The sequence below is a fragment of the Triticum urartu genome, chromosome 3 (genome assembly GCF_003073215.2).
Source record: "Triticum urartu cultivar G1812 chromosome 3, Tu2.1, whole genome shotgun sequence".
In the NCBI taxonomy this organism is placed as follows: Eukaryota; Viridiplantae; Streptophyta; class Magnoliopsida; order Poales; family Poaceae; genus Triticum; species Triticum urartu.
This window is the reverse complement of record NC_053024.1, coordinates 724,417,870-724,445,054: the sequence shown is the minus strand read 5'-3', so window position 1 is coordinate 724,445,054 and position 27,185 is coordinate 724,417,870. Positions and strand designations below refer to the sequence as shown.

General features: G+C 46.0%; 2 protein-coding genes and 1 pseudogene across 2 annotated transcripts; all 3 read left to right on the top strand.

Annotated features, from left to right (window-relative positions):
• The first annotated feature begins 1,262 nt into the window (after positions 1-1,262).
• Positions 1,263-2,480, top strand: LOC125547330 ((+)-menthofuran synthase-like). Its single transcript, XM_048711245.1, has one exon. The coding sequence runs from the start codon at positions 1,263-1,265 to the stop codon at positions 2,478-2,480; it is 1,218 nt and encodes a 405-aa protein (XP_048567202.1).
• A 10,820-nt stretch (positions 2,481-13,300) lies between these two features.
• On the top strand, positions 13,301-15,010 carry LOC125547329 (annotated as a pseudogene).
• Positions 15,011-21,339: 6,329 nt separating this feature from the next.
• Positions 21,340-25,524, top strand: LOC125546247 (cytochrome P450 81Q32-like). The gene is made up of 4 exons (XM_048710458.1): positions 21,340-22,007; positions 22,923-23,247; positions 24,533-24,891; positions 24,991-25,524. The coding sequence occupies exons 1-4, from the start codon at positions 21,418-21,420 to the stop codon at positions 25,247-25,249; spliced, it is 1,533 nt and encodes a 510-aa protein (XP_048566415.1). The 5' UTR covers positions 21,340-21,417; the 3' UTR covers positions 25,250-25,524.
• The last annotated feature ends 1,661 nt before the right edge of the window (positions 25,525-27,185 follow it).

The window sequence follows — 27,185 nt, the reverse complement described above, 5'->3', positions numbered from 1 at the left end:
TGAAAAATCAATCGTTTTTAGCGCGCGCTGGACGGTTTCGCGCGCTCCAGCGGTGGCTGGAAACAAGCGCCCGCGGAAAAGGGCAGCAGCTCTCGCGCTATTTTTGGCGCGCCGATTCCGGCGCGCCTATAAATTGCGGCGCTCGCCACGCGCCTATCGACACTGCCACGCGCGCCTCGTAGCTTCTTCGCCGCTTTAGCGCCTCCACCGCTTCCTCTCCTCGCCGCTCCAGCGCCCCGCCACCGCCGCGCCGCCGAGGAGCGTCGGGCTACCGTGGCGTCCGTCAGCGCCCCAACGGCTGGTACTCCGCCGAGATTCGGTCCGGCGATGTCCGGCTCGGCCTCGGTACGTTCCAGACCTCGCACGAGGCCGCACACGCCTACGACGCGGCGGCGTGGCATCTGGACATGCCGCGCCAGCAGATGAACTTTCAGAATGTCCACACGCGCCAGCAAGCGCAGGACGTCGCCCCTCCGCCTCGTCTTATCACGGACCAGAACCGTGCGGAGCACGCTCGGCGGCAGCCGCCTCCTCGTCACCGAGGAGGACGAGCGGGCCATGGCGGAGTGGCGCCGGCGCCACCCGGAGGACGTCGCCAATGAGGAAGCCTTCTGGGCAAGGCGCCGCGAGGAGCAGACGGAAAAGCGCCGCGCGGAGCGGTTGGACAGGCGTCGGCGGATGGCCCTGGCGTTATCGTGGTGCGAAATCGTTGAAAATGGTGGGCAGTCGATCTTTTCATCTGATGATGACCGTTGGGAGGACATGTGGCTCGATATCTCGGACCAGACCAGCGAGGATGGCGATGATGATGATGACTAGGAGTAGGGTGTAGTTGCACTATCTAGTAGTTTTTTTATGTCGTTGCACCGTAGTTTTTTATTTCTCTATGCTATGAAACTATGTAAAATATCTATGTATTCTATGAATTTTATATTATCTATATTAAGAAAATGTACGCAATGTTTAGCGCGCGCTGCATTTTAGTGCGGCCACTGGGGCAACGCGCACGCGCTCAATTTTAGCGCGCCTGCTGGAGCTACCGTTGTCGGTCGCGCCAAACCAGACGAAGGGCGTGCGGCAAATGAGTTTTTAGCGCGCGGCGCGTTGCGTGGCTGTTGGAGATGCTCTAAGCTTGCAACAGAGACTTGGGGGCTACGTACTTCTCCATTCTCCATCTTCTATATATGCAATCTCGCTGCCGCCATGGTTCAAGTCAAATCCATCAATCTCCCCACCGTCGAGTTTGCCGGCGGCCGTCGAGAATGGCTGCAGACATGGTTGCCGCTATGTTCAACTCCCCCAATGCCCTCACCATCCTCGCCTTCCTCCTCGCCGTCGCCGTCCTCGTCTCCTCCTCGAAGCGCGGCCGCAATGCCGCCAGGCATGGCGAGCTACGGCTGCCTCCGTCGCCGCCCGGCTTGCCGGTCGTCGACCACCTCCACCTGCTCGGGAGCCTGCCGCACCGGAGCCTGCGTGCGCTGGCCGTGTCCTACGGCCCGGTCCTGCACCTGCGGCTCGGGCGCGTGCCCACCGTGGTGGCGTGCTCCGCGGCCGCGGCGGAGGAGGCCATGAGGACCCGCGACCTCGACTTCGCCAGCCGCCCCAGGCTCCTCATGGTCGACCGCTTCTACTACGGCATCGGCTTCACGCCCTACGGCGAGCACTGGCGCCAGGCGCGCCGCGTCGCGTCCCTGGGGCACGTCCGCGCGCAGGAGGCCGCCGCGCTCGTGGACCGGGTCCGCCGACACGCCGGCGACGTCGTGAACCTCAGTGACAACCTCATCGTTTACTCTAACACGGTTATCTCGCGATGCACGTTTGGCGACACGGACTACGTGGTCGAAGGCGGCGGCGCGAGGCTGAGGAAGGTGTTCGCCGAGATTGAGGAGCTGCTGGGCACGGTGCCCATGGGAGAGACGGTGCCGTGGCTGCGTTGGGTGGACGTCGTCACGGGGCTGGAGAAGAAGACGAGGCGGGTCTTTGAGGACATGGACGGATTGCTGGAGCGGGTCATCACCGACCACCGCCAGCGCCGCCGCGCGGCTGCGGCCACCGGGGAGGAGGGAGACTTCGTGGACGTGATGCTGGACTCTACAGAAGAGCTGGACACGGGCAGCATCAAGGGCATCATCCTGGACATGCTGGCCGCCGCCACGGGCTCCACCTTCACGCTGCTGGAATGGGCCATGGCTGAGCTCGTCAACCACCCGCACGAGATGCGCAAGCTACAGGACGAGGTCCGCGCGGCAGTCGGCCAGGGCGCCGGCGCCGCCGTGACGGAGGAGCATCTCCCCCGCCTGCCCTACCTGAAGGCGGTGGTGAAGGAGGCCCTGCGCCTCCACCCGCCGATGCCGCTGCTCCTGCCGCGGGAGACGGTGGAGGACACGCGGTTGCTGGGCTACGACTTGCCGGCGGGCACCCGGGTCCTGATCCGAGCTGGCGGACATGAGCGAGCTGCACGGCCTCTCCGGCGGACATGAGCGAGCTATACGGCCTCTCCGTGTTGCCAAACCTAGGTCATCTGTGTCTGTTGAATCACGAAAATGCTTGCTCGTGAAGCTACGTAACTGTTTACCTAATAAATTACCTAAATAAAACAAAATGCTCACGTAGGCGTAATTACCAGCAAAGATGTGGAACAATGGCGGTTCTATTCAGTGTCATCACATACATTATTGTACCCATCAGGTAGTGTGATTATTTTTCACGCCCCATGAGTCACCCGTTATTTGTTTAATGGGAGTAATCTTGGTCGAGAATAACAGCTCATGTAGCACCTCACAGAAAAATAAATTAGTGTCATTGGTATTACCCTTAAATAAGAAAGAAAGTGAAATAAAACTTAAAGCATAAAATTTTCTTACAACTAGTTCAAAAATTGCACTTCTATAATATGTATAAAAAGAAACATATAGTAGTGAAATTTTCATAGTCTAATATAATGTATACGTGTAGTACTTGTTTGCAATTTAGACACACTCAACATTAAAAAATACACATAAATAAAAAAATTCAACAAAAAACAAAAGCAAACGCGTGCAAAGAGACAGAAGCAAGCACAAGCAAAAAAGGCATGCACGCACACTAAAATTCGCATGCATTTCATTGATCCATGTGGGTGGAACAGTCATGAAGTGGGGACATGCATGCTGAAGGAAATATGCCCTAGAGACAATAATAAAGTTTTTATTTTATATTTCCTTATTAATGATAAAGTTTTATTATTCATGCTAGAATTGTGTTGATCAAAAACTCAAATACATGTGTGAATACATAAACAAATATCGTGTCCCTAGTAAGCCTCTACTAGACTAGCTCGTTGATCAAAGATGGTTAAGGTACATGTGTTTTCATTTGATAACGAGATCATATCATTAGGAGAATGATGTAATGGACAAGACTCATCTATTAGCTTAGTATAATGATCGTTCAGTTTATTGCTATTGCTTTCTTCATGTCAAATACATATTCCTTCGACTATGAGTATGCAACTTCCGAACAGCCGAGGAATACCTTGTGTGCTATCAAACATCACAACGTAACTGAGTGATCATAAAGATGCTCTACAGGTATCTCCGAAAGTGTTCGTTGAGTTGGCATAGATCGAGATTAGGATTTGTCACTCCGAGTATCGGAGAGGTATCTCTGGGCCCTCTTGGTAATACATATCATAAGAAGCCTTGCAAGCAAAGTGACTAATGAGTTAGTTACAGGAAGATGTATTATGGAACGAGTAAAGAGACTTGCCGGTAACGAGATTGAACTAGGTATGAAGATACCGACGATCGAATCTCGGGCAACTAACATACCGATGGACAAAGGGAATTACGTATGTTGTCATAACGGTTCGACCGATAAAGATCTTCGTAGAATATGTAGGAGCCAATATGGGCATCCAGGTTCCGCTATTGGTTATTTACCGAAAAGGTGTCTAGGTCATGTCTACATAGTTCTCGATCCCGTAGGGTTCGCATGCTTAACGTTCGATGACGATATAATATTATATGAGTTATGTGATTTGGTGACCGAATGTTGTCCGGAGTACCATATGAGATCACAGACATGACGAGGAGTCTCCAAATGATCGAGAGGTGAAGATAGATATATAGGACGATGATATTCAGACACCGGAAGTGTTTCGGGGGGTACCGGGTACTTATTGGGTCACAGGAAGGGGTTCCGGACACCCCCGGCAAAAGATATGGGCCTTATGGGCCAAGAGGGGAAATGCACAAGCCACAAGGGGCTGATGCGCCCTCATATGGGCCGGCCTAAGGTTGAGAAGGAAATGGGAGAAGGGAAAGGTAAGTGTGGATTATGATTCCCGCTTCCTTCCCCCCCCCCCCCCCCCCCCACACTCTTTCCTTCCCCCTCTGACAAACATGGGAGGGGGACACGGCCAAGGGCAGGAGCCCAAGTAGGATTCGGACCTACTTGGGGCGCCCCTTGGCCTCTCCCCTCTCCCTCCCACCTATATATATGAGGAGGGGGGCGCCTAGCACACAACAGACAATTGCTTAGTCATGTGCGGCACCCCCTTCACCGTTTACACCCCCCGTCATATTTTCGTAGTGCTTAGGCGAAGCCCTGCGGAGATCACTTCACCATCACCGTCACCACGCCGTCGTGCTGACGGAACTCATCTATTACCTTGACATCATGCTGGATCAAGAAGGCGAGGGACGTCACCGAGCTGAACGTGTGCGGAACGCGGAGGTGTCGTGCGTTCGGTACTTGATCGTTTGAAGCGCGAAGAAGTTCGACTACATCAACCGCATTGTGAAACGCTTCCGCTTACGGTCTACGAGGGTACGTAGACACACTCTCCCCCTTGTTGCTATGCATCTCCATGGATAGATTATTGCGTGTGCGTAGATTTTGTTTTTGTTTTCCATGCTACGATTCCCAACACATGCATGGGGCTGCAGCATGCACAAAGACAGGAAATCGACTGGATAAATAACAACGTAAGTCAAATTTATGAGGACCTCTTACACGTGTATCATAAAGCATGCTGAATCAACTGCAACAAATTTGACTGGCCGAAAATGAAAAATTCAGTCGCCTGACATCTATCTATCTATCTATACCTATACTAATTACAGACTCCTCAGAAATTACCATATTAATTAGAAATTAAGAACCATTCATCTATGTGGGGCCGAATTATTATTGTTTAGATTAACCCTTAGAATGCTCCGCTGAATGAATATTTGCTCAGTTCGGCTAAAAAAGTAGGCCCATATACCTTTCACGGTTAGAAGATGCAAAAATAGAAGCCTGATTTGGTGAGTCCACATTAGCCTCCATGTTTAATCCCCAAAAGTTAAAATCATACGGCAGCTACAGATCCAATCTTTTTTTAGATCTTTTCAATCTAATCGTACATAAATCCTCTAGCAGTCCACGTTGCCCCTGCTCTCCCGTTTCCTTCCAGGAAACGTCACCTCCTTCCTCTATCATGTTTTCTGCTGCTTCGCCGCAACTCCTCAGGAGGCCACCTCCTTCCTCTATCCTGTTTTGTGCTGCTCCGCTGCATCTCCTCTGGGAGAAGGTTTTACCACGATGGCTAGGTTCTCATACAAAGCGTTGGCAATGCTCCTGATCAAGGTGCTGACCCCTAGCCCCTCCATCTACCACCATAGCACACCTAGCTGATTGGTCTATGCAGGATCTTCCAGTACACTACTCTAGGTCTGATCACCTTGCCAATGGCTTTCTCTCATGGCAGGTCTCACCATTGTCTGTTCTTTTGTATGTATCTCCTTTGCATGTGAGACTCCAATCTCAGCAATGGCTCAGCTCCCAGGTAGCCTTTGTTTCAAACCTAAGTATTTGATTACAATTGTTTTGTGTCTAAATAGGATAATGATCTTCTTCTTATAGTACAGTTATATTTTATTAAATATTAACTAACGAATGTTGGCTGCAGTCTATTGATCCTGAGTGTTGTCTATGGATTTTTTATGTGTTGATGGCAGTGCACTTGAAATTAGTTCTACCAACTCTGTTGCTGGCTTGCTGCTCGGCAATCACCAAAATTGACTTCAAGGTCTTTGTTGATCAATGCAACAGTGATTTATGATTATCTCTCTCAACTTTGTTGCTACTACGGGCATTCAATACACACTAACCTTGACTTCAAAATCTTTGTTGATTAATCCGCAGGTGCTTGGATGTCTCTGTGTATAACTTATTAAACCTATTAAGCTACGCGTGAAGAGCGGCCAACCAGTTATGCCACGTGACGCAAGCTGGTTTGGCCATGGTGAGAATTCTTTTCAAAAAAATTTAGATGAAGGTGTGGATTATTTTTAAAATGCACCTTTTCTTTTTTGATGGCGGTGAGGACCTCTGATATTTTTTAAATGAAGGTTATGCAAAGTGGCACTCGCTTGTAGACTGCTGTGGTAATTTTCTTTTTTTTACTTCTTTTTTTAGGTGAAGGTGAGATTTTTTTTCTGAGATGTTCTTTAGACCGAGACAAGGACTCTATGTATTTTTTGCAAATGAAAATGTGCGCACAACTTTCTCTTAAGGGGCACCACATGGTGGCGCCCAAACCACTAGTATGTTTCAATGATATGAATATTGCTCGAGGTGTGCTTTTACTCTTCTTCTCATGGCGCACCGAGTGAGCTAATGCTGTGTTGGAATGGTGAGTTGTGGTCGTGTGTTTCAGGGCCAAAGATGGTAGTCAGAATTAGGCGAAGATGTGTTCCTGGAGCTGCATGCGTACCATAATTAGCTTAAGTACCATTGAAAGTAATTAACTATTTATACTTATTTTTCCACTATATAAGGTGCTACCACGGTCATGATTACTAAATCAAAATTTCATGTTTTGGAGTTTACATGTGGGCTGACAGATGTGTAGAACTGTTTATGCGCCCAAAATAATCGTTTACAGAAGGAAGTATTCTTCAAAGATAGCAGTAAATTATGTGCGTTAGAAGGAGAGTATTCTTAAGATTTCCGAGGTGGTCAACAAGAGTTTTATTTATACCGCTACAAGTGCTTAACTGTGCATGTAAGATATTGTTAAAGGTATTATATTTGTGTTAACTGTGCGTGTATGATCTATTTCTGTAGGCTTCTTTGGGTTATTAGAACGGTAAGCTATCTAGGGTCATTGACAAGAGTGAGTTTACATGCGGGCTTACATACCATGTAAAACTAGGTGCTCCTTCTTGAAGCAAACGCAGGGGGTTGTCTTCTTACATTCATATTTTCAATTGGACTCCACGTCCTATTGTCATCCTAAAAGTTAGTCCTGTAATCTCTATGGTTATAACCACGTGCTCTATCTACTAATTCTTTTTAAATTTTTTATTTCACGAAGACTTAAAGTTTCTGAAGTTTCGAGCTCCAAATAACTGTTTTCCAGATGAGGAGTATTCGGCACAGATGGTACATGATGTGGGTGAGGACATGGTAATATTTCGGAGCTCATCTACGAGACTGTGATTTATACTACTAAAAGTGTTTAACTCTGTATGCTATTATTAAAGGAATTATTGATGTGTTCTCTATTTAGGTAGGCCCCTATGGGCGATTAGAAATGTAATTAAGCTATCCAGTATCATTAACAAAAGCACGATTTATACTAATTCAATTGTTTAACTGTGTAAGATAACAAGATGTTCTCCGAAATCTTATTTATTTGTCTATTTTTGTAGGCTTGCTCCCAGATTTCTTCTTCACCGGGGAATTTCGCTCATGACTAAATATGCGAAAGGTAAATTATCCAAACCTATATACAGTATGAATATGCATCTTTAAAGTGGAGTTTGAGGTCTTCATTTCAGCTGAAGCCATCTTTGAGTTATTGCCTAGAAATATTTATCCAAATTGCATGTTTTCAATTTCACATGCATGCTTGCATACCTCTTAAAAGAAAGTGCTAATTCTGGGGCAACACATGGAATTCCTTTTGTTGTTCACATTTCAGTCTGATCGGACTGTCTCTTGATGTCTTCAGAGTAAGTGAAGTGTTATCAGATTCATAGCAATTAACATGGCCGATCGACCTTGCTGCCCTCATGCTTGGTGACGATCCAATTCTTCTTTGTTATTGCAGGAGCTTTTATATTTCACAGCTATCCCCTTCCAATAATCGTCTTAGAGAGGGTCTATGTTCATTTTATTTCTAGGATCCTGTTTGTCCTATGTTTGCAATTTTAGTTAGGCCACCAATATGTTAAAATTCAAGTATATGACAGAGATAGGGATAGATGCTGTGGTTTAGAAGAATGATATGTTGTAAACATGAGCTTGATTTATTCTACTATGTGTGCAACTGTGTAATATATTCTTAGAGCTAGAAGTATTATGTATTCTTTCTCTATTTTTGTAGTCCTACTGCTATCTTCTTCTTTTTTTACCATGGAGTTTGCACATGACTAAGTTGCCAAAAGGTAAATCCTCTGAAACAACGCATATTATAAATATGCAGGTTAGTTCAGTTTGTAGTTGTTAAATACGTCTTTGTCTTACCACTCAAGATGACATTTGGATGTCTGGAACTATTCAAAGGCTTGCTTTTCCATGCATATTCTTCTTTTTGTTAAGATTTATTTAATAACTTCAGTTCACATATTATATGTAAAATTATTTGATTAGATACGAAGAAAATCATAGTAATTAAACGTTCTAGATAATTAGTGTTTTGTTGATTTAGTATTCATTTATCATTGGTACACTTCTCTAAATAAATGTCATACCTAAGCACACATGCATGTTCTACCTTGGCACATGGTCCTTATTTGTTAACCCAGACTGTCCAAAGTTCTACGGAGTTGCCTTTATAATATATAAAGATTCAAGTAAACATATATTTTCATATTTCTTTAGTGGTTACACTATTTTACCACTGTAAATCTTTCTTTTATGCGGTGCTACAAATTCCCGTAGCAACGCATGGGGCATCATCTAGTTCAAAGAACAAGTACAACAGGGGTGGCCGCACCAGGCCCCCAACTCCAGGGCCCCCGGTAGTAGCGCACTTGCCTGGACTGGAGCCGAGAGCAGGCCTGGGCCTTGCATGCATGATGCCCAGTTGACGCCTAGCCAGGGATCGGTAATAATACCTTATAGATCACCAATGGGATTGCTAATACGCCGCGGTTGACGCTTTATCTCCCTAGCCCTTTCTGTGCGCCGCCGCCTCCATGGCCTTGTCTCTTTTTTTCCGTCAATTTCTTCGCGGCAATTCAAAGAACAAGTACAACAGGGGGAATCTGGACTCTATGCGTTATGCCATTTTTATTCCGCCAAACTCCACATGAGAGAATTGATAGAAGGTACGTGTCGCTTATGCCCAATGCGTTTTTTCCTCGGAATAATATCCTATGCTCTTTAATCTTGTCGAATCAATAGTTTTTTCGTCACGAGTAAATGATTTTGTTAGTTTTGTGCTAGTTTTAACTACTAATTATTTCTTTAAATTTCAGCATCATCAGATCATGCAGAAAGTATGCATCCACCAATGAGAAAAATGAAAAGAAATTGTGTACATGCGTTGATAGAACTAGATGACACACCGCACTTTGTTGCAGGAATTGGTTGCTATATATTTAGATGAAGTTGAAATATGAATATTTGATTATGTAGTGTAGAAAATCTAATGCTTAATCATTTCATTTGATAAAGAGGTTTCTATTTTTTTCCCTTATCCAAATGAACATGCACTAAGACTACTATAATAGGCTAATAGAACAATTGTTGCTGTCATATTAAATGAATAAGACATGATATGTAAGTATGTAACCCAAGAACAATCAGTATATAACAACTTTGTGTTTGGATTACTCAAGCAATGAACTTCTCTATAAAAAGAATAAAGTGTACAATTCCAAGAAAATTTCGATGCCATCCATTATATCACGTGGTATTGCTCTTGTAATCGCTTTTGTTGAAATGGTGATAATGGTAAAGGATGAGAAACCTACAAACAGGAGACGTGTTGAAAATAAGTTAGATTGGAAATTTGTGTAGATTATAGCATGTTACAATGCATAGCAAATACAATAAAGAAGGCCTATAGGGAGACAATTTTCCAATCTGAAATGCAAATATAGAAAGACAGAAACAAAAATTCAGAGGGGGTAGCAAAGAAGCATAGGAACATTGCACTTGCTAGCGGGGACAGAGCCGTAGATGAATGAGCTTGCACGGTGTAGCTTGAGGCAATCAACATAGGCGTTGGTGGCATTAGCCAGCAGTACATGCGCCCAACTATTGCCGATAACAATGGGGAATGGAGGGTCTCATACTGGAGTAGAACGATGGGAATGGAGCATTTCATACTGGAGCACACACTTTATAGGCCAAAATCAATGCTTGTCTGTTCGAGTACCTACATCAGTTTCAACATTAATTAGTTTTGGGGAGATGAATAGTATGAAAAAATTAATCGTGGTTGTGCTGAGAGCAAGCGACACAATCTATGTTTAAGACTGTCTAAGCTTGCTTGGAGCCCACGAGAGCAAAGGGGATGTTACCTGCCCAGCGCAAACAACAAAAAGGCAGCAACGCCTGTAGTGAACGTGAGTGCCGAAGAAAAGGGGTGATGTGGTGGTTAAAACTGAAAATAAAAACAATGAGGTGGCAGGCTGCATGCACTAAGAGTTAGTGTGGAAGTGTATTTACATGTGGGACCTACTTGATGATGTGGATAGGTTGCATGTCAAGATAAATAGAGTAGTGGGGATGAATTTCTTAGGTATACTAGAAGATGCCCCGCGCGTTGCTGCTGGAGTATTTGTTAGCAAGGAAGATAACTCAACAGTAAAATATAATCATGACGCATGATGATGTGTAAAGTCATGTTTAATAGGAAGACAAAATATTTTCATTCCAATGCCACAATGCGCACAAATATTAAGCCTGGACTACAAAGATGTGCTCCAATGCAAGGTGAGGTAAAATTTGTGTGCTGGTACAATTTTCTTTCATCATACATCTATCTCGATTACAAATTTGAAGTCAATAGAATATACAAAGGACTTACACATAGATCGTCCGATCCATTAATATATGTTTAATCAAAAACATTGCTCTCTTTGCAAACACGTTCTCGTACAAAAACAAAGCACCGGTGTCCATGTAATGGGTGCTTCTTTTTCTTTAATGAAAGGATATTTAAGCTTGCAATTGCAAGGCACTAATGAGTTAAAATGTAATGGTAGATAACAGATATGGAAGAAGGCCATAATTATCATTTCTAAAGATGATGTGGAGGATGCCTCCTATAATCAGTTGCATGGAAAATGACGTGGATGATCGATCACTTAAGTGCCAAAGATGTCAGGATGACAATATGAACTGACGTAATTTTCTTACCCATCCCTGTTCACTTTTATCATTGCCCGAGAGCAGGCTGTGAATGAGGGAATTACAGGGTAAGTAAAATCCAGACTTGGTTAGGGTACGTACCAAATCTTGCTGGATGCTTGTATAAAAATTCCAATTGAAGGAGTAAAGGACCAAATGGCTGCCATGCCCCTGATTTATCTGACGAACGACACATCCCAAAGAAACAATATTCAGAAACATAAGAAATCAGAAGTTCACTGTCGCAGGGTTCTTGATGGCGTCAATGGCGGAGGATCCTGCCAAGGTTGGCACCTCAATCTGCTCTGAAGATGGACTAGTGGAAGATGACGGCGACGACACATGTGAGTACGTCAAACCGGATTGTACCCCGGACCCGGTATGTGGCTCGGTCGAGGCCTCCGGCTTTAGATGCTAGGCTTAGGTGAGAGGTCTGTGTATTTGGCCCAGCTTGCACCCCCTTCATCATATGGATAGGAGTAGTGGCAGATGTTGCCAAGATGGCGGATTCAGGCATATTGTTATACTACTTTGTAAGGTCCTCGAGAATAATCAATAAAATGGCCGTATGCATCTTCCAGATACAGAGGCCGGGGGTCATCCTCCTTTTCTAAAAAAACTGTCGCAGGGTTCATAATCGTCTTCTAGCACTGCTGTTAGTCTCTCCGGATCGAAGATACAAATTGAAAAATCCAAAGAAAGTCGAAAAGAGGAAGGTTTGGGGCTGATGCAATGTAAAGATGTTAATCTTAAAAGGCACGCATAATACGGTGGAGGACGTCATGGGAATGGAGCGACTCTAAAGAGATCAAGGTATTTAAAGGCACGATGCCTCCCTCAAGGTATTTAAAGCCAAGAGTCCAAGACAAATGGAATCGAGAGCGATCAGTAAATTTCAAGTGACTGGTAATTAGCAAAAGCGTAGAACAATTGGTGCCGCAATTCATGCAAAGCAAGCAAAACGAGCACCAATCAGCTCATTCCACCTTAAGCAAGCAAAACGTGCGTAGAGGATTTGGTAAGCAGCCGGCCTTAAGTCTGGCATTATTGCGACGACCAAACCTTTTGGCTTGGGCCGCCGCTATATAATACCCGGAAAGGCAAGCCACACCTCCTCCTTGTCCACCGCACCTCCTCGCCGCACACAATTGGGTCCATGGCTCTCACCACCGGGTTGTTCCTCTTTGTCGTTCTTGCGTTTGCCTGTGGCGCCATGCCGGCCGGTGATTGGGCTCACGGTCATCGTGAGTTCATGGACCTCCCACCATATGTAGATTGGTGCCTACATCTACATGCGAGCGCGGTCACCCCCGTGAAGCATCAAGACCCCATGAGCATTAAGTGTGCGAAAATGTTATACGGAACCATGGTTCAGCCGAACCTACGTTCGACATCATTGATCTCTGAACACTTTTCATAGCGATCTGTGTATGATTGATTAAAAAATGCATGATGGCTCTTAAGTGTGGTAGTTGCTGGGCGTTTGCGGCGGCAGGGGCCGTCGAAGGTCTCCACGGCATTAGGATGCATAGACTAATGTCCTTGTCTCCGCAGCAGCTCCTGGACTGTGCCGGGCCGAGCTATGCATGCCATGGTTGCCGTGGTGGCTGGACAGAACATGCCCTCCATTACGTCATTGATAGCGGAGGTCCCGATTTAGAGGCTCACCACCCGTATTTGGGGTTTGAAACAGGAGCCCATTTGTCACCATAGATGAGGTGAGGTGGCCACTGTCCCGCCAAACGACGAGGAAGCTTTGATGCGCGCGGTGGCGGCCCAGCCCGTCGCCGTCGCATTGGCGGTTAATGTAGCGGAATTCGCCCAGTATCAAGGAGGCGTGTACGACGGTACATGCAGCCAGGATCTTGACCATGCGATGCTACTCGTTGGGTACGGCACCACCCGCTCCGGTCAAAAATACTGGAAGCTAAGAAATTCTTGGGGTGAGGCATGGGGAGAAGCATGAACGAGACGGGAGGCGGGGCGTGTGGCATCTTATCAACCGCCGTATATCCGGTGATTAAGAAGGACCTCCTCCTTCTCGGGAGCTTGCCCACCGCGGTGGCGTTGTGCACGGCGGCGGCGGAGGAGACCATGAGGACCCGCGACCTCGATTTCACCAGCCGCCCCATGTTCAACTCCCCCTATGCCTTCACCACCCTCGCCTTTCTCCTCGCCGTCACCGTCTTCGTCTCCTCGAAGCGCAGCCGTAATGCCGCCAGGGCCAGGCAGGGCGAGCTGCGGCTGCCTCCATCGCCGACGGGCCTGCCGGTCATCGGCCACCTCCACCTACTCCGGAGGCTGCCGCACCGGAGCCTCCGGGCGCTGGCCGCCTCCTACGGCCCGGTCATGCACCTGCGGCTCGGGCGCGTGCCCACCGTGGTGGCCGGCTCCGCGGCCGCGGCGGAGGAGGCCATGAGGACCCGCGACCTCGACTTCGCCAGCCGCCCCAGGCTCCTCATGGTCGACCGCTTCTACTACGGCACCGGCGGCATCGGCTTCGCGCCCTACGGCGAGCACTGTCGCCAGGCGCGCCGCGTCTGCGTCACCCACATGCTCAACGCGCGGCGCGTCGCGTCCCTGGGCCGCGTCCGCGCGCAGGAGGCCGCCGCGCTCGTCGACCGGGTCCGCCGACACGCCGGCGCCGTCGTGAACCTCGGCGACAACCTCATTGTGTACTCTAACACGGTCATCTCCCGCTGCACGTTCGGCGACACGGATTACGGGGTCGAAGGAGGCGGCGGCGGCGGCGGCGCGAGGCTGAGGAAGGTGTTCGCCGAGATCGAGGAGCTGCTGGGCACGGTGCCCATGGGAGAGACGGTGCCGTGGCTGCGTTGGGTGGACGTCGTCACGGGGCTGGAGAAGAAGACGAGGCGGGTCTTCGAGGACATGGACAGATTGCTGGAGCGGGTCATCGCCGACCACCGCCAGCGCCGCCGCGCGGCTGCGGCCACCGGGGAGGAGGGAGACTTCGTGGACGTGATGCTGGACTCTACAGAAGAGCTGGACACGGGCAGCATCAAGGGCATCATCCTGGACATGCTGGCCGCCGCCACGGGCTCCACCTTCACGCTGCTGGAATGGGCCATGGCGGAGCTCGTCAACCACCCGCACGAGATGCGCAAGCTACAGGACGAGGTCCGCGCGGCGGTCGGCCCGGGCGCCGGCGCCGTCGTGACGGAGGAGCATCTGCCCCGCCTACCCTACCTGAAGGCGGTGGTGAAGGAGGCCCTGGGCTCCACCCGCCGACGCCGCTGCTCCTGCCGCAGGAGACGGTGGAGGACACGCGGCTGCTGGGGTACGACGTGCCGGCGGGCACCCGGGTCCTGATCCACGCCTGGGCCATCGGCCGCGACCCGGCGACGTGGGGGAGCCGCGCCGAGGAGTTCGCGCCGGAGAGGTTCCTCGGGTACGACGGCCTCAAGATGGGGCAGGACTTCGCGTTTCTGCCCTTCGGCGCCGGCTGGAGGGGCTGCCCCGGCGTCGGGTTCGCTATGCTGTCCAACGAGCTGGCGCTGGCGAGCCTCGTGTGTAGCTTCGACTGGGAGCTGCCCGGCGGGAGGATGCCGCCGGTGGGGACATGAGCGAGCTGCACGGCCTCTCCGTGCGTCTCAAGGCGCCTCTGCTTCTGGTTGCCAAACCTTGGTCGTCTGTGTCTGTGGATGGAGTTGAGTGAAGGGAGCAATTAAAGCAAGAATTAAAAGTTTTTTCTTGCAAATAGAAAGAATTGAAAGCTATACATGTATACTTATATGAAAGTTACCAAAAAATTGATTTTGGGTCAGTCGATTTTTATAACCGTTGATTGCTGCTTCAAAACTTGTGCTTTTCTTTTCTGTTGTATTTTCTGTCCTTTTTTTAGAGAGAAATCTCGTCCGACTTTATTAAGATTTAGAGATGCTCCTGGGTACAAGATTTTGGTCGTGGGGAATACACAGCGAAAAATGACGGCCTGCTCCACAAGAGTATTTAGCTACATTACGACCTTCAAAATTAAATGTCTATGTTCGTGAATAAAAGTGCAAGAAATAGAATGTCTTGAGCTTTTTCTGTCCTGTTTTGGTCTAGAAATGATCGATCAATTCCTGTAAGGCCTTGCTCTCTAACATGCCCAATCGCGAGCGAACAGCTTGGTGGCTTCGCCCGGAAGCCTGCTTGCTCGCTATTTCCCATATGCTCATTGGCTAACCGCTGTAAATAAAAGTTGCTGCTAAAAAGACACCTATTTTTTGATTTTTTTTTGAAACAAAGTCACGGACAAACACCTTGTTTCATGCAAAAAAAGGGTATATGAAAAAAGTTCATGAGTTTGTGAAAAAGTTCACAAACATAGAAAAAGTTTGTGAATTTAAGAAAAGTTTGTGAATTTGAAAAAATACGAATTTTAATAAATAAATCAAGATTCGGAAAAACTTCATGAACACCAGAAAAATTCACAAATTTGGGAAAAAAAAGTTCACGGACTTAAAAAAAATCTTGCAAATTTTAAAACAGCACAAAATAGGAACAAGCATGGGAATTTGAAAATGCCCGGGAATTCAAAAATAGTTCATGTATTTTTAAGTTCATGAACTCAAAAATTGGAGAAGTGCTACAATTTGAAGAAAAAGTTCTTGATTGAAATATTTATAAAAAATAAGAGTGAAAACTAAAAAAGTCAAAACAAAATTAGGGAAAATGTGAAAAATTAATAATAATTATAAAAGAACGGTAAAATGAAAAAAAAAGAAACTAAAGAACGAACAAAAAGGGACTAACGCAACAGACAATATAAAAGGAAAAACCAGGCTGGAAGCTTCCTGAAATCGGACAGTAAGCTTTGGGAAGCTTCGCTAAACCCGAAGAGAGATCCCGCTCAGCTAAGCACAGGGCCGGTCCTGAGTTTTTGGGGGCCCGGGGCGAACCTAAAACTTGAGGCCCTTAGTATACACATCATAGTAACATCAATGAATATACATATAACATTTAACATTTAAATGCATCCAAAATCAGTATGATTATCAAGTAATTTATACTCTGAAATTACCTTAAAATTTCCTTCTAACACTCCTTGATGCAAAGTCACCTATGATGGGGTTGATGTCAATCTCATCCAATAATTTCTTCTCGATGCATAATGTAGCCAAACCATTTAATCTCTCTTGAGTTATTGTTGATCTCAAATAATTCTTCAATAATTTCAACTTCGAAAAGCTTCTTTCGGCCGATGTGGCCGTCACAGGGACAGTAAATAAGATGCAATAAGCAGATATATTGGTATAACAATCTACTTCTCTCACATGCCCAAAAATTTCATCAACAGTAGCAAATTGTGCCTATGCATCTGATGAATTACCGAGCCACTTACTTTGTTCTCGCTGATGTCGGTGTCGACATTTTCTTCTTCCGAATTCCCAATAGTCTGTCCCCTATGGCAACGATCACCTACTAGTCATCTGGGTTTATCAAAGCAGTGGAAGCACCAATATCACTCTTCTTGAAAAAATTGTGAATATGTGTGCGCTGTGATTTTATCAATTTATCTACTTCCTTCTTCCTTTTTCTTTTATGGCTACCAGATGAATTTGTCCAGTTGCTAGACGACATGATTAACACACACAATGCTGAAAACAAAACAGTTTGTTGCATCAATGATCAATCATTGAACGGTGCCGGCTATGCAACCACGGAATTTATTGTATCAACATTATATGAATATATACCTCAGTTCCTGAGTCCTGACTATCGAACTTGAGTGCGTCTGCCTATAAAGCACGGCAGCAGCGTAGCGCTTAGAGTCTGCAGAGGATTGAGAGAAGATCAACTGAGCAAAGGCCAAAGGGGCGTGATGATGGGGCCCCAGAATTGAAATCTGCCGCGTACATAACCGGATTATAGTAAGGAAATTACCAGGGGACGACTGAGAGGCGGGAATACATGTACGGCATCGAGCGTCGGCGGCCTAGGGCTGCGTCTGCGTGATGGAACCGTCAGAATCGGATCGATCGCTGATGGCTCTTTTTCTTCCTTTTTTTGTTGAGGGGTGGCTCTTTTTCTTCCTTTTTTCACGCGATCCCTCTCCTTTTTTTATTTTTTTTAGGGAACTCTCTTTTTTTATTTGAACGAACCGCTGGCTGGCTCGCTCGCTGGCTTTTCCGAGGAAACAAATCGATCGAAACTGTGTTGTGCGCGTTTGGCAAATAGCAAGGAAGAAGTGCATGAAACACCAAATATGAGATTGGCCAAGCTATATATGTGAATGCTATATCTCGCTTACAGTGACTATATTATTCGTCTTGACTGAGGCCGCTCGGTCGACGTACTGGTTTAGACCAGTTTTTTTCTATTATTTTCTCTCTCAGTTTTCTTTGTTTTCCATTATTTTTTTTCTATTTTTTCTCCGTTTTCCACGGTTTTTTACTTCTTTCTTTCTTTCTCAGTTTTACTTGTTTTTTGCTTTACTTCTTCGTTACTTTCTCGTTTCTCTTTGTTTCTTTCTCGGGTTTCACTGTTTCCATTCATTTGCATTGGTTTTCTTTATTTTTCATTTTTCCGCTTTTTACTGGTTTTCTTTGTTCTTTTGCAATTTTTATTGGTTTCTTTCTTATTCAATACATGTCTATTTTTTCCAGCACATACTAGTGATGGATCGTCCAGCTCAAATCCGGATGGGAATCGCTCACTTTGGAACCGAATTTGGTCGACCAACATGCCACAAAAGATGAAGATTACAGCTTGGCGAGTGGTTACCGGTACTCTAGCTACCCATCAGTGTAAGAATTACAAGCACCTGGCCACTCGTTCACCATGTCCTATCTGTGGGGTGGAGGAGGAGAATACCTTTCATGCCTTGATCGCTCGCACTCAGGCAAGGATCTTGTGGATCAATATGCGCAGGAGGTGGCCGCTTCCCGATGACGACCTCCTCATTAATAATGGGAAGGAATGGCTAATGCTCATTCTTTAACTCCTATTCAGAGATGGTTGGAGATATGGTTATTATGCTGATTTGGCGTATTTGGCAGATATGTAATGTCCTCTATCATGGCAAGGAAGTTCCACACGTGCCTGCATTGGTTGAGTTTTTGGATAGTTACTATAAATCTATTAACCTAGTGGGCAAGTTTCCAACGAAGGATATTATCAAAGGGAAAATGCCTTCGGTGCCCCATGTGGCGTTGCGCCAAAAGGCTGTTGTGCCCCTGTTGCCCTGGCCGGCACCGGCGCAGGGTACGGTGGCCCTGTCCGTTGATGGTTCGTTCCACCCAGAGGATGACTCCGCGGCGGCCGGGATGGTTCTAAGGAATAGTGAGGGTGTGATCTTATTTGCGGCATATAGATATATTTTCCATTGCAATGAGCCACTTGAGGCAGAACTACACGCGATGATGCAAGGTATGGCCCTGGCCATCTAACACTCAGACTCCCCGGTGATGTTGCAATCGGATTCCTCGGAAGCATTATCTTGCCCGTCAACGGATGCCCTGCGGCGGTCAGCTTATGGTCAGTTAGTCTTGGAGATTAAACATTTAGCTGGTATTAGGGAGTTTGTTCCTCAGAAACTTAGTCGTTGTCAGAATAGAGTTGTCGATCGTTTGGCTAACTACAGCCGAACGGAGTGAGCCACCGGTGTCTGGCTTCGTTCTGTTCCACCTTGTATCGAGGACTTGTGGCCTCTCGACAGTAACTCTATGACTTTGCAATAAAACTCCCTTTACCCTCGCAAAAAAACTTGAAGCAATTAAGATCCCCAAATCTTTGAAAAAAGCTTCAAGCGTCATTTGTGGGATCCAAAACTCCTCTGGATGGACTCCGATTTGCTTTCCAACTTCTTCTTTTTTGAACATGCTAAAATTGCATATGCCACATATATGCACAAATACTCGCCCCTATGAATGCAAGCACGCATGCCTTACCTGCATGAGTACCTCCGAGATACTGAGCCGGCATCACATCTTGAGATTGCGAAGTCACCATAGACGTCTCGTAATTGATGGAAATGGCTCATCCACTGAACGAACCTAACCATCTGACTTTGGCATGAAAATTAACAAAAACTGACAGAAATATGATATAGTGGAAGAATTTACAGTTCTTAAGTGCTAAACATGATTTAAGTGTGTTATCTAATATTTACAATGGAATCCAAGCCTGTGGAGGGGCATATGAGGGCATTTGTCATTGAGAATATGCAATAAAATGATGCCGTATTTTCAAGGCATCAGAGGAAAGCCGGTTGTTTAATCAAGACAAATCAAGACCCCTCACAAAAAAAAGACAAATCAAGACAACTGCAATTTAGGAGGGTCCTGACAAAGAAAGTTATTTTTACACCAGCGTGATAGCAGTTTCTAGGTTTTGTTTTTAGATTGTGATGTCCCACGGTGCAACGTTTGCCATAGAGGGGCGACGTGTCCCTCCCATTAACGGAAGGGCAGGTTCTCCCCTAAGAAACAGAAAAAACAAAAGGGCAGGTTGCTTGTATTTATTTATTTATTGACATGTGCTGCTTAATTTGTATTTATCCTGAGCAAGATGCATGGAGCCCTCAGCTTCTAGGGTCGTCATGGACCAAGGTGTATTTTAATTCAGTACATTATCCTATGGATAAATTATCATCAATAATGTTGATTTTTCTGGAGCACTCAGCTTCTACAGTTGTCAGATTGGATCATATGACAGTTGAACAGTCGAACCCACGTCAGGAGGCGCGGTGCATCTCAGCCCTTGCCGTCGCGAGACTCCGTTTCTGATGTATTTTTAGTTTTATTAGAGTTTGTGTCCCACTCAGAGATGTGAGGTGGAGGCGGCTCTCTGTAGATGGAATAAGGTCCTCCCCGCCTAGCCCCCATTCCGGTGGTGTTGCTAACATCGTCCGAGGGCGCGTGGAGGTTTGTCTCCGGGGGATCTCATAGGATTCGGTCGGTGCTTGTCTTCGGTGGATCCACATGGATCCGGTCTTCCTTCGTGTGTCTACATGTCGGATCCTTTTGATCTACATTTCTCTTCATTGGCGGCAGTTGTTGTTCTGGTACGCTAGTCGTATGGTGTCTTAGTACGACGATTTTCTGATTGTCTACTACAACATGGTTTGCCCATCTCCGATGAGGTAGGGGCAATGACGGCGGCGCGCCTTTGACCCGCTTCAGTGCATGTAGTCGTCGCTAGGTGGTCTATGAGTCTGGATGTATTTTTTTACTTCTGGTGTTTTTTGTACTACCTTGACAGTTTATGAATAAATCGGAAGTTTTCCTAAAAAACGTCTACACTCGTCATGGATCAAGATGTGATTTGTTGGTATAATATAGCACGCCACATCCTACCTGCCCTGCGCGCGCGCACACACACATGTGGTTGGATGGTTAGAGAGACTGTGGTATCTCAAGCCCACCATGGTCAAATCCTGATGCTCACATTTATTTCTTGATTTATTTCAGGATTTTCGGCGATACGCATTCAGTGGGAGGGGACGTTCCCGCGACGACGAGGTGCCTACGTGACTTTGTAAATTTCAAGATGATATGCCGGCTCAGTCTTTCTGAGGTGCTCATAGGGGTAGGGTGTGTGTGCATTCATAAGGATGAGTGTATGCGCGTATATATGAGCGCTTTTTTCTGTACTGTGTTAAAAAAATTTGCATTTGTTTTTTAATGACGGGTTCTCTACCTATTCAAACCATTTGCAGTATTCCCGCAAAAAAAAACCCATTCGCAGTATAAACACGAAAATGTTCTGAGGCAAATGTGTTGTTTTCAGGTTTGCTATCTAAATGTTTAAAATTTTTTACTCCCTCCATACTAAAGCGACGTCAAATTAATATGGGTCGGAGGGACTATCCGTTGGTTGAATTATTGATGTTGATTTGTCTCGTAGCTTGATGATTGCCTGGAGTCCCGAAATATGAGTGATTAAATTATCTGCGACACTATTAGCTAGCGCTAGACTACAGCCGACCATCTTTGTTTCCCGATTAAATTATCTGTGATTTCTGGGTATAAATGCCAGGCCGCATCCTACCTGCCGATGCACACAAATTAGACACTATATGTGGAAGATCAGTGGCACTTAAACTTCCCTGGGTTGTCTAAGTGCATCAGTGACACAATGAACACCTTCTTCGTTTTCGTCATCACTCTCCTGCTCCTCCTATTCACACTGGTAGTACAAGCCCTAAGGCGCAGGACTAACCAAAGCCAGCCGCAGCCGCCAGGGCCTCCCGCTCTCCCCATCATCGGCCACCTCTACCTCTTCAAGGGCCCCCTCCATCGCCGCCTCACACGCCTCGCCACCCGCTATGGCGCCGTCTTCCGCCTGCGGTTCGGCACCAAGAACGTCGTCGTCGTGTCCTCCGCCCAAGCCGCTGAGGAGTGTCTCGGCGTGCACGACATCGTGTTTGCCAACCGGCCGCAGCTGCCGACGGGCAAGATCCTCTCCTACGACTGGAGCACCATGGGCACCGCCAGCTACGGGGACTACTGGCGCCACATCCGCCGCATCGGCGTCACTGAGCTCCTATCGGCGCACCGGGTGCAGCAGTACGCCGACGTCCACACACGGATGGCGCGGTCCATGGCGCGGCGCCTCTACCGCTCGGCTGCCGGTGGTCGCGCGCGGGTTGAGCTCAAGTCACGGCTCTTCGAGATGCTCATGAACGTAATGACGAGCATGATTTGCGCGAGGACATTCTATGGGACGTACGTAAGATCACTCAATTTACATCACTACCAGAATAACTGGCTATGCCGGCGGATAATTCTATGTCGACAGATTTTTATCGGGGCCGTTGGCATAGATGGATGTATGCCGACGGCCTAGAAAAACCATCGGCAAAGAAAAGCCGTCGGCACACCATTATATATGCCGATGGCAACCGTAGGCATAGAAAGGCCGTCCGCACACCGTCATGGATGCATATACTCCACTATCTCCGAACCATGCATAGCATACAAAATAATGTGATGCACTGCTCACTACTATAAAATCTCAACAGAAATTGTTCGTAAAAACGGTTATACAATCTTTTCTAGTGTACCATCTTATATTTACTAAACGAAATCTAGTTTTGTAGTCCTCACGTTGATCCTGGTGAGATGCACTAAGAAAAAAGATAGATCACTTTTATTTAAAAAAAGATAGATTGCTACTGAAAAAGTGTCGATACCGAGTGCTTTATTCGACGCCGAGTTCCAGAGTACAGGATCTCAGTGACAAAAATTTATGTTGGGTTCTATTCTGCACCTTGGGTGACGAATAACATTAAGGAGTCTATATACTAATGTTCGTAACTTCACCCTCGAGGGTCCAAACACTATGGTTCTTTTTGCCTTAGAAACTAGACTAATTAATCAAACCATTTGCAGTAGGAACACAAAAACAATTCAGCATGGTACAAATTTAGCTCCAAATAAGATGATTTTGAATCACCACTCCTGTTATGTTCATGTTGTTGTCTAGACAGTAATAAAGTATTTAGGTAAATGTGCCCATGTTGTTTTCATGTTTACCATCAAAATACTTAAAAATTATGGACAGTAACTACACACTACATTTGGTTACAATAATTTTATATAAAGCGACTTGATTTTGTAACTGAATGGAGTTTTGTGTAGCGATGGCGAGGAGATATTGGAGGTGACAGAAGAGGTCCAGTGGTTTCGGACGATGGTGGAGGAGACGATGACACTAATTGGTGCATCGACGGTGTGGGACTACATACCAACACTGGTGCGGTGGCTGGACATCGGCGGGTTCGGGAGACGGTTGTGGCGGCTACGAGAGAGTAGAACAAAGTTCGTGCAGGGACTTATCCAGGATGAGAGAAATAAGATGGAGGAGGGCACGACAACAGGGAGGACGATGATTGGGGCACTGTTGGCCCTACAACTCAAGGACCCAGAGGATTGCCCAGACCAGCTTATCCGAGCTTTGTGCATCGTGAGTATTCACTTATAATTTGAGAAATATTTCAGTGGCATATTTGGACGAGGGTACTGCAAAGGGATCCATATAATTTAATTATGGCCTTAAGGTCTGGATCAAGTCCCCCTTAGGTGTCTAGTACTAGACATGACAAGTAGTAGGTATTTAACAGTGAAGGATGCAATTACAATGCCCGTTATGTGAGATCAGAACTTAGTTTCAATTGTTATTAGTACATGTTCCATGTGTAACTGTAAAATTCCCCGTAGGTGATAGTGCACAAAACCTCACGGGTTCAAGTAGAAGTTACAGTCATATTATATGGAAGAAAGTCTAAGCCTAGGCAGGTTTTATTACAAACCGCTATCTAAATTGAAACCAGTAAAAAGGTATTCGACCACCAGTTTACCCACAAAACGAGGTGTTTCTTGCAGAATCCCTGTAAACCTAGAAACGTACATAATTGACACCAACTTGTTTGGAATATTCCTGCCACTGATTGGAGTGGTGTAATAACCTCACAATTTGGTAGCCGGCTCCAGTATCGAAAACTAGGCATATTTTGCTTGTGTGCATAAATAGTAAAATCCAGAGAGCCACTTTTTGCTAAAAGATGATCTAAAATCTTAGATTTTTTTCTAGATACTGTGCCGCATAAAAACATTTGCAATGATGAAGGTATGTTTTGTTGTTGGATCTACATATGCTATACCAATGCATGTGGGGCTCACTTTCCATTTGCATCTTCTTACTCCCACTCCCCTTTTCTATATGTTGTTGTTCCTTTCCTAGCTCGTTGCCTATCTTGTGGATCCACACATCTCATTGTAAATCACATTCCAATAGTTGTTTTCCCCTGTTACAATGCGCGCATCTGGGGCATGGTTTTCATGTGGCTGGTGCTCTAAACCATATAGCGGAGGGTTGGGTACCTTCGATCAAGCAATGAAGCTTAATTATCAAGGGGACATTGGTCACAGCCTTATCAGTATCAGAAACAATTATCTTCATAGCAAACAATGGACTTGTGGCATGGGTTTTGTATATAAATATCGCAACCCGAATTTATTAGTCACATTCATGTTCTCTCAACAGAAATAGCAAACCTGATGGTGGATTTCCTTTCTCCCTAGTTAATCCAATGTATGGCGTAGCCATGTTTATTTTACTAGATTTTGTGCTTGTCATTGAACCTCTATAAAAATTATGTTTATAAAAAATTTCATCATTGGAATAGTACTTTTTTTCTCGAGTTTGTATAATATTTTACCTATGCCATGTCATTCTTTTGTCATTGAAGAGCGCCCTCGAAGCTGGATCATCTACTTCTGCAGATACAGTTGAGTGGGCAATGTCCCTCATGCTGAATAACCCTAAGGTGATGGTCAAAGTTCGTGATGAGATTGATTCCTACATAGGGAAACCAATACGCCTAATCGAGGCAGCCGATCTCCTAAAGTTACAATACCTTCGTTGCATAATCATGGAGACGCTTCGTCTGCATCCACCAACACCACTTCTTGTTCCTCATGAATCTTCTATTGACTGCATCGTCGGTGGATTTTATATTCCCAAGGGGACAATGCTTCTTGTCAACACATCTGCAATACACAGGGATCCCAAGATATGGGATAAACCAACAAACTTTATTCCAGAAAGGTACTGAGTATGAAACCATGCATTCACTGTTTATTTGGTTACCTGGAAATGCTTATCTGAGTAGCATAGACCTTACTGATTTGTACATTATTTTCATAGGTTTGAGGGTGAAAAGTGTGAAGGTAATATGGCTATGCCATTTGGAATGGGCAGGCGACGATGCCCAGCAGAGAATTTGGGTATGCAGATGGTAGGCCTTGCTCTGGGAACTATGATCCAATGTTTTGAATGGGAAAGAGTGGGGGAGGAGCTTGTGGACATGACAGACGGCTTTGGCCTAACTGCTCCGAGGGCAGTGCCCTTGGAGGCCTTCTATAAACCCCGTCAATCTATGATTACTCTTCTTTCGGAGATATAGTATTATTGTGGAACACATGGCTGTTCTTTTGTTGCTTTGTGTTGTATGGTCATCGTCAGCAAAATATTGTGTGGGCATGTGACAATATTATCCATGTCTCGATGTGTAAAAACTATGAGCTGCAGTTGCTAGCTATTCACCACCTGTGAGTGGAGCATCGACCATGCACTCCGTTGATGGTTGGATGCCACCATATAACTTAAATCTGTGTTCCATATAAAGTTGTGCTATATGTTTCACATTTTTAATTCAGAACAGCGGTGTGTTTGATGATTTGTTTATGTATCAAGTACTTCTACTTGTTTTATTTGATAACGGGCCCTTCGGCTTGTTACCATAAGCAATTTTTTTACATAAACACGATGAGTACACACCCGACCTCTGCATAATTAGGATGCACACATCCAACACCAACACAGACACCAAAAACATGCCAATAAATAGCAAAGTCAGGTTGCTGCCAATGCATCGGTGTTTAGATGACGTGCTAAGCACATTAAATAGCTTAGCAACTATACTCCCCAATGCATAGGTGCTTAGCTTATGGTAGCTAAGCTTGCTTCATTTAATGATTTAGCAACTAAAGCTCTTCATGTATTGGTGGGTTTCTTTCATTTAAATGTTTTGCCTAGGTTCACGTGCTTAGCATTGTTTTTTCCTGGGGTCACTACACTCATCTCTCTCTTCTTAAATAACTTACCACATCAGATTTTTTGCATATGTGGAAGGCTTAGCACCTGTACAAGGTGGAGCATTGGGAGGGGCCTCATACAAGACCAAAGCTATACCCATGCGAGGAAAAAAGCGATCAAATCAGCGAAGCAACAAACTACAACAATGACCATGTTCGCATCAATTATTTCATGACACCACACGGACGACGAGATCCTTCAACAGCAACACATCCACGAAGGGAGTGACGCTTAAGCATCGCCGTCGCCGGATCCAACCATCCGGGCCAAAATCTAGATTTTTCATCCTAAAGAACCAGCCCAAGAATATACGAGCAATGCCTTCAACAAGGTAATGACATAAAACCATCATCATTGCCAGGTATAACCAACTTAGGTTAGACCTAGGCGTACACCTATATAAGTTCTCGAGTCGGTACCTAACATGCGCCTCTCTCATATGAGACAACCACCATCAAAACAGATCAGACATGCAAATTACCTCGCCTCAAGGGCCTGAACCTGGAGTAAATCCTTCGTCTCGTGAGCCGAAAAACACACCTACAATTATTTCCTCTAGGGTTACGGATTTGCTTGTACAACTGTGTGAAAGGTTATGCCAACATGTGTTTTTATTACTATTGTTAATCATGCATTCTAAGCAGCTTATGATAGGGGGCATATTCAAACACTTATAGAGGCTTAGTTGTTGTTTTTACTTTTTTTTGTTTGATATTTACGTACTAAAGCTTGATACTTGAACCATATTTAATAAATGGTTGTGTGCTATCTAGAGGCCAGGGCTAAGAGCATCTACACCTGGGCGCCTCAAACACCTCTGAAATGACCGGGCGGTTGGCCTAGTCACTGACCGGTAAAAAAACTATTCAGACGGGCGCCTCAAACCGGCCTCAAACGCCCGGGCTGACCATCAGCCGTCATATCCAGCCCAAACCTTGGGCGGATATGGGGAGTCCCGGGCGCGATCGGGCACGTCCGCCACGTCCGACCTGACAACGCAACCGCACCAAAAAGTGCACCAAATCCCCATGCCCCGATCCACACGATTATAGTTGCTGCTCTCCTCTCTTCTCCCTCCTCCGCATCAGCAGTCTCCTAGCTCCACCGCCACCCTTGCGGTCCGCTGCCAATTTGAACCTCGGCGCCACCAGCACCGGCACAACACTCCTCCCATCTGTGTTCGCCGCCGCGGACATCATTGCCGGCCCGGATACCACTGCGGTACGTCCAACAACTCTCAGACT